This window comes from Chenopodium album, chromosome 27 (genome assembly GCF_948465745.1).
Source record: "Chenopodium album chromosome 27, dcCheAlbu1.1, whole genome shotgun sequence".
Classification (NCBI taxonomy): domain Eukaryota; kingdom Viridiplantae; phylum Streptophyta; class Magnoliopsida; order Caryophyllales; family Amaranthaceae; genus Chenopodium; species Chenopodium album.
The window spans coordinates 11,622,575-11,638,341 of record NC_137860.1 but is presented as its reverse complement, the minus strand read 5'-3'; the positions used below and the strand labels follow the sequence as shown (position 1 = coordinate 11,638,341).

The 15,767-nt window shown below is 34.0% G+C and overlaps 1 protein-coding gene across 1 annotated transcript; it reads left to right on the top strand.

The window, feature by feature from the left end:
* The first annotated feature begins 285 nt into the window (after positions 1–285).
* On the top strand, positions 286–5,719 carry LOC145620325 (thioredoxin-like protein YLS8). The gene is made up of 2 exons (XM_081674971.1): positions 286–445; positions 5,200–5,719. Exons 1-2 carry the CDS (start codon positions 326–328, stop codon positions 5,506–5,508), a joined length of 429 nt encoding a protein of 142 aa, XP_081531097.1. The 5' UTR covers positions 286–325; the 3' UTR covers positions 5,509–5,719.
* The last annotated feature ends 10,048 nt before the right edge of the window (positions 5,720–15,767 follow it).

The window sequence follows — 15,767 nt, the reverse complement described above, 5'->3', positions numbered from 1 at the left end:
TGAAATTTGAGTCACACCAAACCAACATCTTGCATAGCTTAGTGTCAAAACCAAATCCATTTGACCCAATCAGAAATCAACCCGAAAATTATCCAATTTAACTCATATTGACACAATAATTTCCTAGTAGTAGGAGTCAAGAAAAATATCCGATCCAACTTTATCGAACCCAAACCAAATACCTAAAACACTTGAATTAGCGCCCTAGACTCGAATTAACACCTCTAGTCTAGCTTAACGAACGAGGCGACCGCATTAATATATCTACTAAAAACCTCCGTTTATGCAAGTGTTGTAAAGTTTAGGAGGAGAGAGAAAGTGAAAGATGTCGTATTTGCTACCACACTTGCACTCTGGTTGGGCGGTCGATCAAGCCATCCTCGCCGAGGAAGAACGTCTCGTCATAATCCGTTTCGGCCATGATTGGGATGAAACTTGTATGCAGGTATCATTTTTCCCCTTTCTATCAATTCATCAAACCCTAATTTTTCAATTTCTGATTGTAATTTTGAATTTGGAAGGATAGGTTTTTTTTGGGTATTAATGTAAAATTGAGGGTAGAATTGTTGGATTTTTATATGTAGGAGGGATCATTTTTCTGTAAATCCTAGCAAATTTTAGAATTAGGAGTTTTTTTTTCTTCTGCCTTAAATGTTTGTTGTAAAAACATGAATTTGGGTCTTGTACTGTAAAGTGAACTAATCATCGGATTAAGAGAAAATTCAAGTGCATCAAAGTTGATATCACCTTTATTTTGTAAGCATCTTTTCTTGAATACCTGTTAGTCGATTGCACATGTCTTATGCTCCTGTCTGGCCTCCTTATTCTAGCTGATCATTTCATGGGACAATTGATACTTGCATCGTTTAGATTATTATTATATCTATTGAAAGAACAAAAAGGTTTCTAGTATAGAGTCTTTCAAAAAAAAAAGGTTTCTAGTATAGAGTATAGACATGTAGTACCTAAATGTGAATTATACATGTTAGGATCTTAAGTCACTGTTAGGCAATGTTTCTATTTCAGGTTCAGAGTGGAAGGGTGATTGTTTTTGTCATGGTTAGATTTGATAGTGTTGTAGATGGTGCTTTGGCTTCACTGGCCCTTTGTCTTTTGCTCGTATAGGAAGTCGCTTTTTCCCTTTGGTGAAGCTAGTTCCACAAGTTGCTTGATTGGTATCAGATTTTATTTGGGAAATAATGAAAGATTCATCTTATAATTGATGGTTGATTAGACTTTTGGATGTTTGGCGTGGGTATGTGCCTATGAAGTTTTTAATTATGCTAATGAGGGTAGTTAGTTTATTTTTTTGACGGCTACTTTGACGCTTAGGGCATTGGTTAGGATCTAGAAAGTCTATTGTGGATTGTGGAATCAGGATTCAGGCATCTTTAACTCTCTATTTCCAATTATATGGATTTGGTTAGCCCTAAATCTGAAATCAGATACCTAGTGTTCATGCTCTAATGATACTGCCTGTTTCTCATTTGATATGTACCTTTTACTGGATTAACTTTTATATTAATTAACCTGCATACTGATGAAGAAATGGAATAGGCATTGTAGATGATTGATCCTGTACCTTAGAATCATTATAAGATCCATCATCGCCTCATCGGTTGGTCATATATGTGTTTGCAGATTTTGACTTTTGCCATCAGATAACTATTTGTTAAGGGCTTGTTTGGCATTGTTTTTTGTTTTCAGTTTCCAGTTTTATTTGAAAACAAAAAACCAAAAACAAGAAACAAGAAAAAGGTGTTTTCACTTTTCTGTTGTCAGTTTTCATAATTATCATGGTTTTAATAAGTTTGACTAATTTTTGATTCATTATGTGACATATATCATATGATTTTAAAAAACAAAAAATCAAAAAACAGAAAACCACAATGATGCCAAACGAACCCTAAATTTTTTTACCTGGCAATTGCAGTGGCAAGTCTAAAAAGCTACTTATTATATTTTTAAAGTGATTGCTGATGCTGAAGAAAGGAAAATGAGTTTACTTGAATTGGTTCATGTCTCATTATATGTGAATTCTTCCCGTAAAGTGTATCTAGAAAGTCTATTGTGGATTGTGGAATCAGGATTCGGGCATCTTTAACTCTCTATTTCCAATTACTAGAATGTGCACGTGCAAATGCACGTGTTATCATTAAAGATAGGATTATAAAATATATAGATGCAGATAGTATTTAATAAAACATAAAATAGTAACAACAACAAAAAAAAAATTAAAAAAAAAAAAAATTGGTTAGTACTCCAATATTATTATAGAAGTGATTACCAAGTTATTAGTTACTAAAGAGTAATTTCCATGGATAATCTAAGAAGAGAACAAAATTCCATAAATATGCTACATGTTAATAAAATTATTGATGTATCTAGACCTATCAAAGCTGACTCGACCCGAACCAGTCATTAAGCGATCCGTTTTAACCCGAAAAAATGGTGACCCGAACTTGATATGACCCGACTCGAAACCAACTCTAGACCCTAGTGAATCCGAGAATTTGAGACCCGAACCGAACATCAACTCACCTGGAGATGACACGACCTGAATATAACCCGTGAATTATTGACCTGAACCAAACCCGACCTGAATCGAAATTGACCCAAACCTGTTTAACCCGTCAAACCCGAATGTAACCCATTACTAAACCGACCCGAATTCAAATCGACTTGTTATTAACCCGACCCGAATTTTACACGACCTATTACTCTCCTAACCCGATCTGTTACTAACCCGATCCTAAATCAGCACGACCTGTTATTGATCTAATTGAACCAAATTCAACCCGTATTGTTCCTAACCCATTTCGAACTAAACCTAACATGTTATTGACCTGATCTAATTTCAAATCAACTTAAACTCAATGTAGACCACATTGTTAATATTGATCAAAGTATATAGTTATATAGTTATGTTGATTCTGTTTATTTATTTATTTTTTTTATGAACTTATTACGTATATCTTATCAAAACTTATTTGAACTAATTAGCTCGAATTTGAAGTTATCTCAAATTATTTCTCTTACAATAAATGAAGAAATTGGAGCATTTATTCTTATTATGAAGTATAAATATGCTTATAGTTGAATGTTGTTTAAAAATTGTGCAATTATATATGGAGATATATATTGTATTGTAGTAAAATATAGTAGTAAAAGTGAAAGTGATTTATTTATTTATTTTTTTTAATCTAAATGGAAGTTATTGACCTAAAAAAAAAAAAAAAAAAAAAAAAAAAAAAAAAAAAAAAAAATCTACTGTATGAAGATTCAATCGTCATACATACAATTTCAATTGCCATTCTAAGTAACTCGATTGCAACAAACACTGTCTAACTATGTATGCTGATTTGATAGCAAAACTGAATCCCCTAATAAAGAAAGATCTTTGATCCCAATTCTGAAAGTCGCTTACTCAATCCGTCAATCGCCTCCTCCGGTTTCTCGGCCTTCTCCTTCGTGTTCTTGGCTTTCTTCTCACTGATGACTGATTCGGGTTAGCTATGGCGTTCCATATCCTCTAGTCACTAAGATTCTCATTCGATCGACTTGTGCTGTTGTGTGTTACCCATTATTGGGTTCAGGTGTTTATTTTATTTTTTATATTTTTATTTTTTCTTTTTTCCTTCAAAATGGATTAATTTGAGAGTATTGCATTAAGATTTAAGAACTCGAGATTATGAAATAGAGAAGAATTTGTTTAGTGGATTTATTTTAACTGTGTAATTGTTAAATAAACTTGCCTTCAGTTTTTTTAGTGGGTAGTTTGTACTTTGTAGTGTGAAGTTATTTTTTTTATTTTTTTTTTAATAAGTTAAATTGTTTTTAGAATTTTAAATTTGAATGTTGATTTTTTTTTGGATGGATTAGTGTATTTGAGCGGGAGTGAATGTGAGGCAAGCATTTGGGTTTGGAGGCTTCTGGTGAAAAGTGACTCTACAATTATAATATAGATGTGGATTTGGTTAGCCCTAAATCTGAAATCGGATACCTAGTGTTCATGCTCTCATGATACTGCTTGTTTCTCATTTGATATGTACCTTTTACTGGATTATCTTTTATATTAATTAACCTGCATACTAATGAAGAAATGGAATAGGCATTGTAGATGATTGATCCTGTACCTTAGAATCATTATAAGATCCATCATCGCCTCATTGGTTGGTCATGTATGTGTTTGCAGATTTTGACTTTTGCCATCAGATAACTACTCCCTCCGTCCCCTTTTGATAGTCCCTTATGAACATTTTTCACGGGAATTAATAGACACAAATGAGAATAGTAAATGTACATTGAAAAAGTAAATTGACATTGGGTATGCAAAAATATAGAGAGAGAAAGTAATAAAAGTATATGGGAAAACAAAATTTACATGGAAAATATAATTTTGCACAAGTATTGTTGCAAATTGGAGGGAATTTTGGTAAAAAATTAATATTAAGGGTTGTTGGAAAAAGCAAATGGGGTGAACATTTTGGGGCTAAAATTTGCCCATAAAGGACTATCAAAAGGGGACGGGGGGAGTATTTATTAATTTTTTTACTTGACAATTGCAGTGGCAAGTCTAAAAAGCTACTCCCTGTCCCTTTATTATATGCCTATTTCTCATTTTGCACGGGAATTAAGAAAGTTAAAGATTCCTTAAATTTAAAAATGGGAGTACAAATATGCATGTGGGGTTAGAGAAAGATAGAGAGAAAGAAAAAGGTGGTTGAGAATTATGAGAGAGGAAGCATTGGGAATTGATTTAAAGTACAAAAATGAAAAAGAAAAATGATGACAACTCATCAAAACAAGAATAATATTGGCAAATAGTACAACCTATAAATAGAAATAGGCACTTAATTTTGGTCACCCCAAAAAGGAATACAGGCATGTAATAAAGGGACGGAGGGAGTACTTATTATATTTTGAAAGCAATTGCTGATGCTGAAGAAAGGAAAACGAGTTTACTTGAATTGGTTCATGTCTCATTATATGTGTATTCTTCCAGTAAAGTATGTCAGTTACGGCCTTTCCAACCTAGGCTATAGCAATTCAGCCTCTTTGTGCCTTAAGGGGCAATACTGTGTGTCTATGTATACCCAAAACTGCACCGGATAATAGTGGGCAATTAATTGTTGATTATTTCTAATTTCCTTAAATTGTTGTCATGAATTTTACAACAATTCTCATTCTCCTTCTCAGATGGATGAAGTGCTGGCCTCAGTGGCAGAGACAATTAAAAACTTTGCTGTGATATACCTTGTAGACATAACTGAAGTTCCTGATTTCAACACAATGTACGAGCTGTATGACCCATCCACAATTATGTTCTTCTTTAGGAACAAGCACATAATGATAGATCTTGGCACTGGGAACAACAATAAGATCAACTGGGCCCTTAAGGACAAGCAGGAGTTCATAGACATTGTTGAGACCGTCTATCGCGGTGCTCGTAAAGGTCGAGGTCTTGTGATCGCACCAAAAGATTATTCCACGAAATATCGCTATTGAGTGGTTGGTCAGTATACTCCCAGTGGAACTTTTATAACAAGTGTATTATTGAACTCGATAAATCTGGGTTTACACTCCTGTCAGTGTACTCCTGATGAATTCATGTTGACAGTGATTGCTCTATTCTTGTAAAAGTTGCTTGAACAAGTAGGCAAACTTACATGTTCTGTGCTGATGGATTGTCAAGTTATGCAGGATTTTGTTCACATTATAGCTCTAGTACTAGCGAAGTAGCTATAAGTATACGATGATTGCCCTTCTAATCCATGTCAATTAGTTAGGCGATGTTGAACTGATCAACGGTAAACTGTGGAAACTCAGAAAATTTGCCATAAAACATAAATGATAGACATGTGTGAGATGTGTGAACGTTAAAGCACAAGTTCATAATACAGTTGATCGAGAATGTCTAGATTATCCTGTAACAACAAATTCCCTGTGTTTCCTTGTACATAACGTGTCATTTATGTTTTAGCGTTCAGATATCCGCACATCCAGCTTTGTTACAATCTAAATATATACCCTATGTGTATACTTTCTAAACAAATGTAAATCTATTGAATTCCTGAAATTAAAAGATTGGCAAAAGTAGATCTCTCTACCTTTAATCTTTTCTTGACAGGTTCCCTATTACTCCTATGACATAAGATCCGATAAGATACCAAGTTACCCCAGCTAGCATAACCTGCATCCCAAAACTGTTTACCACCTGCTGTGCGAAAGAACCACCTATATGTCTGCCCAACCCTCAAACTGCCTCACCTGGTCCTTGTAATCCAACTGTAATCGCTGCAACCTCGCCCAACCCTATTGGAATGCCTTAAAGAAGGGGATTGCTCTGTTTAATATCTCTTTTCATGTATGCTTTGCCCCGGTTCACTCCAGTATAAGATGGTGTTTTACTTCTTGTCTGAGCACATGACTTGTTCTCTATTCTCACTGAAAGTACAGGGGTTGATGGAACCCAATGTTCTTCCTGCTGTGTTTCTTGAGGGAGAACCTTTGCCTTGGCCCGATTCTTAAACATACCGTGTTTCCTAGCTGCTGCTGCTGCATTTCTGAGCTTCTCAATGTCAGGATCTCGGGATAGGTTATTTTTCCTTAATGTTAAGCTCAGTGAAGTATCTGAAATGGGTGTTTGCCAGTACAACCAATTTGAGATTGACCTGATGGTTTGTATTGCTGACATCCTTGCGTCTTTCTGGAGATCAGAGTACTGAAATGTAGTGCATCATTAGATAACTTTTTCAATAAACCAAGTTCAAGTGTCTGGGAAAAAAAATAACATTACGGGCGTTTGGATTGTGGGAATGGGAGTTTGGGGATTAAAAAGTGAGAATGGGATTGAGAATTAATTGATGGGAATACATGAAAATATGCCAATACCTTGTTTGGATGGTGGGTGGGAATATATAGGGAATAAATAACAATTTTACCAAAAAAACCCTTACTAAGATTATTATTTCACTCTTTTCATTAATGGCAAAAATGTTATTTTCCCCCTACACACATGTTCAAAAAAATCCGATTTACGATAGCTATATTGTAAATCGGTGTACAAATGAAGCAAGTTACTGCTTAATTTGGGCTAGCACGTGACTACGTGATCACTCCTCGTTATTTTCTTTTGATTTTTCAGTTTCTCTCTCTCCTCACTTTCTATCCCTTGTTTTTTCTCTCTCCTCTCACTATTTACCCATTCTCTCTCCTCCATTTTGTTTGTGGTATTAAGCTTCAAACACTTTTTTTATGGTTAAGCTTCAAACTCTTCCATATTCATTTTTAGGTTTATTGTGTTATTATTAATTCTTTTGTTTTTCTCTCTCTTTTTCTTCCATTGGAGATATTCAAGCTTTCTCTCTCTCTTCCATGGCGACTCTCTATGATTATCTCAGTCGGAAGTGCCGCCATTGTTGCCGCTCAAGCTCCAGAAGTATAGTCACTAGCAACAACAATAACAATTACACTTTGAAATGCAGACACGCAGTATTGGAGGCGGCCTAATGGGCAATGCTCGAACAAGTTTGAATGGGCTTGTTCGAAAATGGCAGTGGTTTAATTTTGAGGGTGAATTGGGTTTGTTCGGAAAAAATGGAGGAATGGTTCTAATTTTGCTGGGTTTCTTCAATTTTGATATTTTGCATATATAGCTTAATTAGTTTTGTGAAAAAATGGTCACTTTTGTGAAGAAAAAAAAAAGGTCACTTTTGTGAAATAATGATCACTTTTGTGATAAAAAAGGGTCAATTTTGAAAGAAAAAAAAAGTGGTCACTTTTGTGAAAAAAGGGTCACTTTTGTTCAAAAAAAGGGGTCACTTAAGTAAGAAAAAATGGTCACTTTTCGCCAAATATTCGATGTACAATAAAATTATTGTAAACCGGGGGCATGCAAAAGTTTTTGTTCCCCCCTATTCCCATTCCCATCCATTTATTACATACCCTCCCTAGGAAATAAAATGGTAGGAATTCACCCCTAAATAATCTCATTCCCAAACTATTTTTTATTCCCATTCCCACCAAATAAACAAGGCTTATTTTTTCAATTGGGATTAAAATTCTCAATCTCACCCTCAATTCCCACTTGCCTGTAATCCCCCATATTTTCAACTTAATTAAAATATATTTATTTATTTATTTATTATTTATACAACTAGTTTTATTTCAATTTTATAGTATGAATTATATTGATGTATTAGTAATAGTATTTTCGTTATTAGCAAACTAAAACTATTAAGTTTATAGTTTAAATCATAACTCCCTTTTAAGTTAGAAGCCCAACTAAAGTCCAACCCACACAACCCTTATTCCTAATAAAATTAGGAAACTTGGTCCAAATAATAATAAAAAAAACCCCCCCAAAACCCTTACTTTCCCCCACTTCTCTTCCTCCTCTTTCACGTACTCTCAAGAGGAAGGAAAAAAAAAATCGAATGCTGTTGTTCTCGCTGCCGGCGTCACCAACCCACCACCCGCACCACCCTTCTGCTCCGGTGTCCACCGCGGCTCCCCTTCGACAGCCATTCGCCCCTCTCTCCTTTCTCCCTCTTGTTTCTTCTTCTTTTGTTAATTCAACCCCCAGGTTTAAATCTCTATCAATTTTGTTATATAATTGTTATTATTATGGTTTGATTATGTATATGAATTATAAAAGATTATAAATTTATGAGTTTTATTATGTTTAATTTATTGAAAAAAATTTCAGATTTAGTTTAATTAAAAAATTAAGGGTTTAAATGTTGATTTTTCATGGTTTTAGGGTTTAAAACGTGTTAATTAAGTTATCTAATTATATTATGTGTAAATTATGCTAAAGTTCAATTATTTTGATTATAAATTAATTTTCAGATTTGAATTATGTATATTTTAGGGTTTAAGTTGTGAAATTTGAAGGTTTGGCTAAGTTTTTATGAAACTAATTGAATCCTAATTATATATTTCAAGTTTAGATTGTTGCATTCATACATTCTATTATTAAATTAAATTTTCAGATTTTTAGTCTTGGTTTTAAAGGTTTTAAATCATGGTTTTATGATGAAATTTTAGGTTTTCGACATACTGACCTACTATATAATGATTATTTCAAGTAGAGATGTTTATGAAGTTGTTTTATAACCTTAAACTAAATTTTCACATTATAATCCATACTTTAAAGTCGCTGGAATTTTATGTTATAAGCTATTTTTTCACGATTTTAACATATAAACTTGTACTTGAACTATTGGATTATTGTGAGTAATTTAAAAGCATTATTCCAATTGTTTAGGGGGTTTTAAAGTAGTTTGGTATTGCTATAAATTTGGTTGTTTGGGTATTGATAGAAATCTTATTGTTTGGTTTAGAGAGGACTTTATAAAAGGTGATTTCTAGTAGGTTAAGTGGCCAACCAATTTGTTTATTCAAGATACGTACAAGTTACGAAACCTTGCTTTTAGGTGCATGTTTAAGGACGGATTGAGAACTTAGTATCATATATAGGGATGACTAGGTTAAATTGTTTGGTTATACATTGTGAATTTCATTTGATGTGCACTATTCTTTATTGCAAGTATTGTTTATGCTCTAATTATGCAAGGTGCGCTTAGAGGCAAAGGTATATGATTGGTGAAATAATTTATTTATTACTCATTCATGATTAATGAAATAGGATGAGTAAAGGAAAGATCCAAGTCTTGTAAGACGAGGTTAAGGATTTGGGGTGCCTTATGCACTCAAGGTGTTTATACACCGAGGTAGTAAAGGAATAAATAATAATAAATGTTGCTTGCCACTAATAAATCAAGAATTGAAATTGGAAAGTTGTTTTACTTGATTGAATTGATTATGGATTGATTGTGCTGTTTGCATACGTGTCATCACAAAGTCTAAACCTGTAAATCACGTAAAGTGCAAGATGGATGAGCAATAAAACTCTGGATTGGTGAATATCTGGAGTAATGACAATCAGGGGTTGGGGTACATGGGGTATTACCCGTGTACTTTTCTCCAGGCCGTCTGATCTACGAGTCTCTTATTTCAAATATTTTTCTTAAAACTAGGACTTAGATGAGATCTCATACTAACTACGGTCACGGAGTCGCGCCCGTGGTCGTTGGATGTTTATTGATGTTTCCGAAAGGAGGCATGAGGTTTTTCTTTTATTGATGTTCCAAATGGAGCATGGGTTGGACAACCTTGTCTATTGCTATATCCAATGAAGTAAATAAATGAGTTAGTTAATATCAACTAGTGAACTCTTAATAAATTTGATAGTTGAATCATGTGTTGAGTCTATTATTTAATGATGCTTATGTTTGATTATTAGTATCATGTTAGGTATTTCTTAATTTATTTCGTAGCTTGTATGTACTCAGCGTTGCAAATTGTGTGCTTTTGTGTGTCTTTTTTTAGTCATGGCCTTCGCCTTTCAATGACCCTGTGACGATCCAATTTTTACACTTGTAATATTGAGGAGCAGACTCATCACAGGTGTTTACATAGTTTGGACTTGCATCAAGGTGGAGGGATTTTGAGTGGAGAGTTGGTTATTGTTCGTAGTTTATTTCTTTTCATAAGTTTTAATTTATTAAAACTCTGGTTTTATTTACTTACTACTTTTGATAGGTTTTGAATAAGGGCCATAATGGTTCCAACTTGTAACACTTAATTTTGGTTTTATTCGTTGGTTACGAAATTTACTTTTAGCTGATTTAGTTTTTCCGCTACTAATTTCTGATATTGCCTTAACGTTTGAGCATGTGGCGGTAGCACGCCAGTAATTCTCTTGGATTTTGTTCAGAGTACTCACAGGTTTAAAGAGAGAATTATTGGGGTGTTACATTGCCAAACACCAATTCTCGTCCCTATCGACACTTTAACTTTTGTTTTCGAAACCTAAGTTTCTCCAAACTCAGTCAAAGTGGGGGGCTTCTGTAGACACCCGTTTGTGTCAACCCAAAACCAAACCCAGTGATGAATACCTTTCGCGTCAAATGATAATCGAATGAAGTAAAAGTGTGAAAAGTCTAGTGTTGCGGTTATTTTTTATTAAAAGTCCTTCTATCTGTTTTCGAAAACCTGCTCTATTTTATGAAAATAGCCAGCGCAGTTTAGTTTGATCCATAATAAGGGTCCAATAATAGAGTAGTTGGATAGGGCTCGAAAAGAGCTTTCAACGATATATTATAAGCCCAATTCCGATGAATAATGAGGAAGTTATGGCCAGAATACTAAACTAGTCCCAGATTAGTTCTTAAATGCGGCCAATGATCTAGAGGAGGGCCTATTATTATTCCTAAAGCTAGTAGGATTGATTATAGTCTTCTAGAATCATCTAGAAGGTTCTTTTTATCCTAGTAGGATTAGGATTGATAATTACGAGTTTTACTTGAAATAAAATAAGTGTTTTGTATGAAAATACGATTTTAGCCTTCATACAGATTTTTTTGGATTCCGCGTGATGGAATGCCTAGCGCTGCAGTGTGTCACCTGGCGCTGCAGTGCAACGCCAGGAGCCAAGCTAGTCGCCTGGCGACAGACGTGTTTTACTCCTTTTAAAACTCGATCTCTAATGTATCAATTTCCGGACTATTTTCCTATAAATAAGGTCTTTGGACATTCGTTTTGAATCATCAACAATAACCCAGAATTCTCTAATTATTCTCTTTTGTCTCTTAAGCAATATAGCTTATTTTTTCTTTCTCTAGCTTTTCTAAACTAGCCTTTTACAAACACCATACCACATACATTAGTTCTAGACACACCTAGCCAAGTTCGAAGTTGCCTTCGCCCAAGACGTGAAAGGTTGATAATTTCTGAAGGTTTGGTCCCAAATTCAGTCTAAACTTTTTAACTCTTTCTTTCAATTGTGTAATTTAATTCTTTGATTTATTATTTCATTGAAGTTTACTAACGCGTGTATTTTATTATTAGAAAGAGGTACAAGACATCAAAGTATGTAATCTTATTGCTCTATTCTTGCAGAAAACATGTTTATTATTTATTAATTCCTAGTATCATGTTAGGATGTTATTCAAGTATCATGTTTAGGGTGCTTCCTATGATTTCTAATATCATATCAATAGCATGTTAGTATCATGTTAGGTTTAAAGCTTTCATCTTTATTGTTTAGTGACATGCTAGGATTTGTTATTAATCTTGTTAGTGTCATGCCTATTATCTTCCTATTGTTATCAAGCTTTATTATGCTTTATTATGATTATGATTGTGTTATTATGATTATTGTTATTATTATGTTGCTTGATTTATATTATTGTTATTGCTTGATCACGCCTTTTATGCATGTTTAAAGGAAATTTGTACTTGAAATCATGCCTAGTAAGATAATTAATAATTTCGTTTTAGGCTAATATGATTTTAATTCAAGTGATCGCCAATAATAGATTTGTTTGTGCATTAATATTCAACCAACATAGATAAACAGGTTTAGGGTTGACCTAATGATTGCATGTTAACTCGAAAGCGCACATGAATACGAGTAGAATAAAGTAGAGGCCTATTATAGGGCTAGTTCCTTCTATTTTAGATTGGATTCGTACCCTCATCCCTGAACACAAGTCTTGGTTCTAGACCTATTGGAGTTGACGATCTCCTGGATCGTTAAGGGGTGTAAGTGTGTAACCTTCACCTCTTGAACGGTTTACAAGTTCCTAAAACTTGTTGGCGACTCTTTTGCTCTTGTTTCCTCCCCTTTGGACGCCACCATATTTAAGTGTATGATCATAGTGGAGTTCAAGTTTGGGGTAATGCTTGAAATATTCCCTACAGTTTTTTGGCTACTCCACTGAGAGGATTTCTATTTTAATTCCTAAAATTTATTTTGGTAATGATTTAGAATGAGCGGATGAGACTCGAAAAGTTCTAAGTATTTCATGTGCGTAATTTTAATGGACATTATTGTCATATGCATAAAAAAAAAGGTCCTCATTGGAAAGACCATCCGAAATGAGTCAAAAACATAGGATTTTTACTCGTAGGAAATTTGAGAAATATCTTTCGGTGGAGACCAAAAAATGTCTCCTTAAAACCAAACCTGATGATGAACAACCTTTCACCGCCATTATTGATCGGGTTGAGTATTTAATCCAGGGAGTGCTTAAAATTCATATTCAATCAAATTCAGTATATCAAATAGTCAATGGATTAGTCCTAATGTTTAGTCAAAGCATAGTTATTTTTTTTAACTATTTTGGCCAAACCTTTTTTATTCATTTCACATTTTTATTTTAGCCCAATTAATAAATAATAAACCTAAATAGCCCGAAATTATGAAGCGGCACTTAAAAATGCTGAAAATAATTAGGGTTAAAATGTTTTGGACGGATAAATGGAAACGGAGGCCCCCGCGTCACAGGGAACACTACCGTGTCACGGTAGGAATTCACGTGTCACAGTACCTTTCTATGACACGGGGCAGCTCCGTGTCCTTTCTGCGTAAACCCTTCACACGTTTTATCCCTCGTAGCCTAATTATTTCCCCACGTCACACAAATGTCTACCGTGTCACGGTAGAATCTGTCGTGTCGCGGTAGAATCTACCGTGTCACGGTAAGTTTTTTAGGGTTTTTATCCATTTTAGGGTTCCGTGCATTCCCCTACTCATTTTTACTATAAATACCCCCTCATTTCTGATGTACATGGAATCAATCAACACTCTCATTCTCTCTTCTATGCTCTAGCCTAAACACTAGCCTACCTTAATCTCTCAAAATACCTTCCTTAAGCACTCCAAGGAGTCCGTACTTTACCCGAGGTTCTGTCCTTAAACCAAGGTGTGAAAGGTAGGACTATTTGAGGGTTTGGCCCAAATCAACTTTATTTGATTTCATTTTAATTATTGTTTTATTAATTTTCCTTGAGGTTACTAACGCGTTTATTGTTTTTATAGTTGCAAGCAAGCAAAATCAAAGTAAGTAATCATTTTCCTTTTATTTCTATTATTATTGTTGGATTTATTGTTGAATTGCTTCCAATATTAATATTTATTCTATTGTTATTATGATCACCATATTACATGTTTAAAGGGAATATGTAAATGAAATTACGCTTAGTAAGATAATTTAGACAATCGATTTAGGTTCCTTTAATCTTGTTAATAAATCAAAGTGATCACAATATTTTAGAATAATGTGTGCATTAATATTCAACCAATTTAGCTTAATAATAGTTTTGAGCAAATTGAATATTTTGTTTAAATGCTTTGAGATTACAAAAATAGTTTTCACTATAAGAATCGAGGAGAGGCCAATACGGGCGAATGTGACTCCATGACTCACATCGTACCATCATCCCCGATCCTCCTTTCGTGGTTACGAACCATATGGAGTTAGTAATCTCATGGATTATGAATGGGGTGTAACCTTCACGGGTCAATAGCTGTTGCCTTTCATTGTCCCTTATTTGTGGTTGCCTTTGATGATCCGTGAACGATTTACAAGTTCCTTAAAAATTTGTTGGCGGCTCCCTACTTTCCTTGTCCCTGATCGTAATGTCAATTCCCACTTCCTATAAGTGCCAAGCATATTCACACATTCTTTAACGTAGGCGCACTCACTAGTGAAAAAAAACGTCATCCGTAACGGGCAAAAAGGGCCCATCCGTAACGGGCAGTGTCCGTTACATATGCGGCCATTACGGATGGCCATTATTCGTAACGGGCGTTGTCCGTTACGAGTAAGTTATAATTCGCAACGGACATATACAATTTCCGTTACGAATAACCGGTTATTCGTAAAAGGGCGTTTTATATGTCCGTTATGAATAAGTCCTTTTTTGAACTAAAATAAGAACTTATTTGTAATGGGCACTAAAAACGCCCGTTACGAATAACCCATTATTCGTAACGGACACTTTATCTGCCCGTTACGAATAAGGGTTTATGGTGTATAATTAAGTACTTATTTGTAACGGGCAACAAAAACGCCCGTTACGAATAAGTGCTTATTTGTAACTGACAAATACCATGCCCGTTACAAATAGTCATTAATTAAATTTTTTTGATTAAATTTCGGCAGTATGTATTTATATATAATTAATGTATTTTAATTAAAACATGTTATAATAAACCTGTTCCTGTAGATAAACAAATATACCGACTTTTGTAAAAATTAATACGACATAATATAAAAATTCTAGTATAATATTACAAATAAGAACTTGTATAAATTTATCCAACATATACAACGAACAACACTAATAATATTACTAATGTTCTGCCTAAGCAAATAGTTATGCATTCAATAAATACTTTGTCCTAAAGTAGTGCGCCCATTGTTCTCGAACCACATTCAACTTTTCAACATCATACGGGGCTTTCCTTGGACAATAATCCTATAAAAAACATATAAATGAGGTTACAAAATAAAAACAATCCATAATAAAAACAATCATTTGAATAAATGTGATGGTCCAAATTATGGAATTAAAACTCAAAATATAGAAATAAAACATAGAACATCCATAATTAACTTATATTTTGGTTTCTATGAATTGAAATCAATGAAATAGGACCATTTACTCACTTTTGGGAGCATATAAAGCCAAAAAGGCTTCAAAATTGCTAAAGGACTTCTATCTTTTCCATCTTTCATGTATTGGTCCAAATTATAGATATAGAACACACAACATCCATAATTAACTTATATTTTGGTTTCTATGAATTGAAATCAATGAAATAAGACCATTTATCCACTTTGGGAGCATATAAATCCAAAAAGGCTTCAAAATTGCCTAAGGGGCTTCTATCTTTCCCATCTTTCATGTAT

What these genes read in the sequence shown, in the direction of transcription:
- LOC145620325 (XM_081674971.1), top strand. Translation starts at nt 326, where the DNA reads ATGTCGTATTTGCTACCACACTTGCACTCTGGTTGGGCGGTCGATCAA. An exon ending in GGGATGAAACTTGTATGCAG is followed by an intron (nt 446 to 5,199) that starts GTATCATTTTTC and finishes TCTCCTTCTCAG; the next exon opens with ATGGATGAAGTGCTGGCCTC.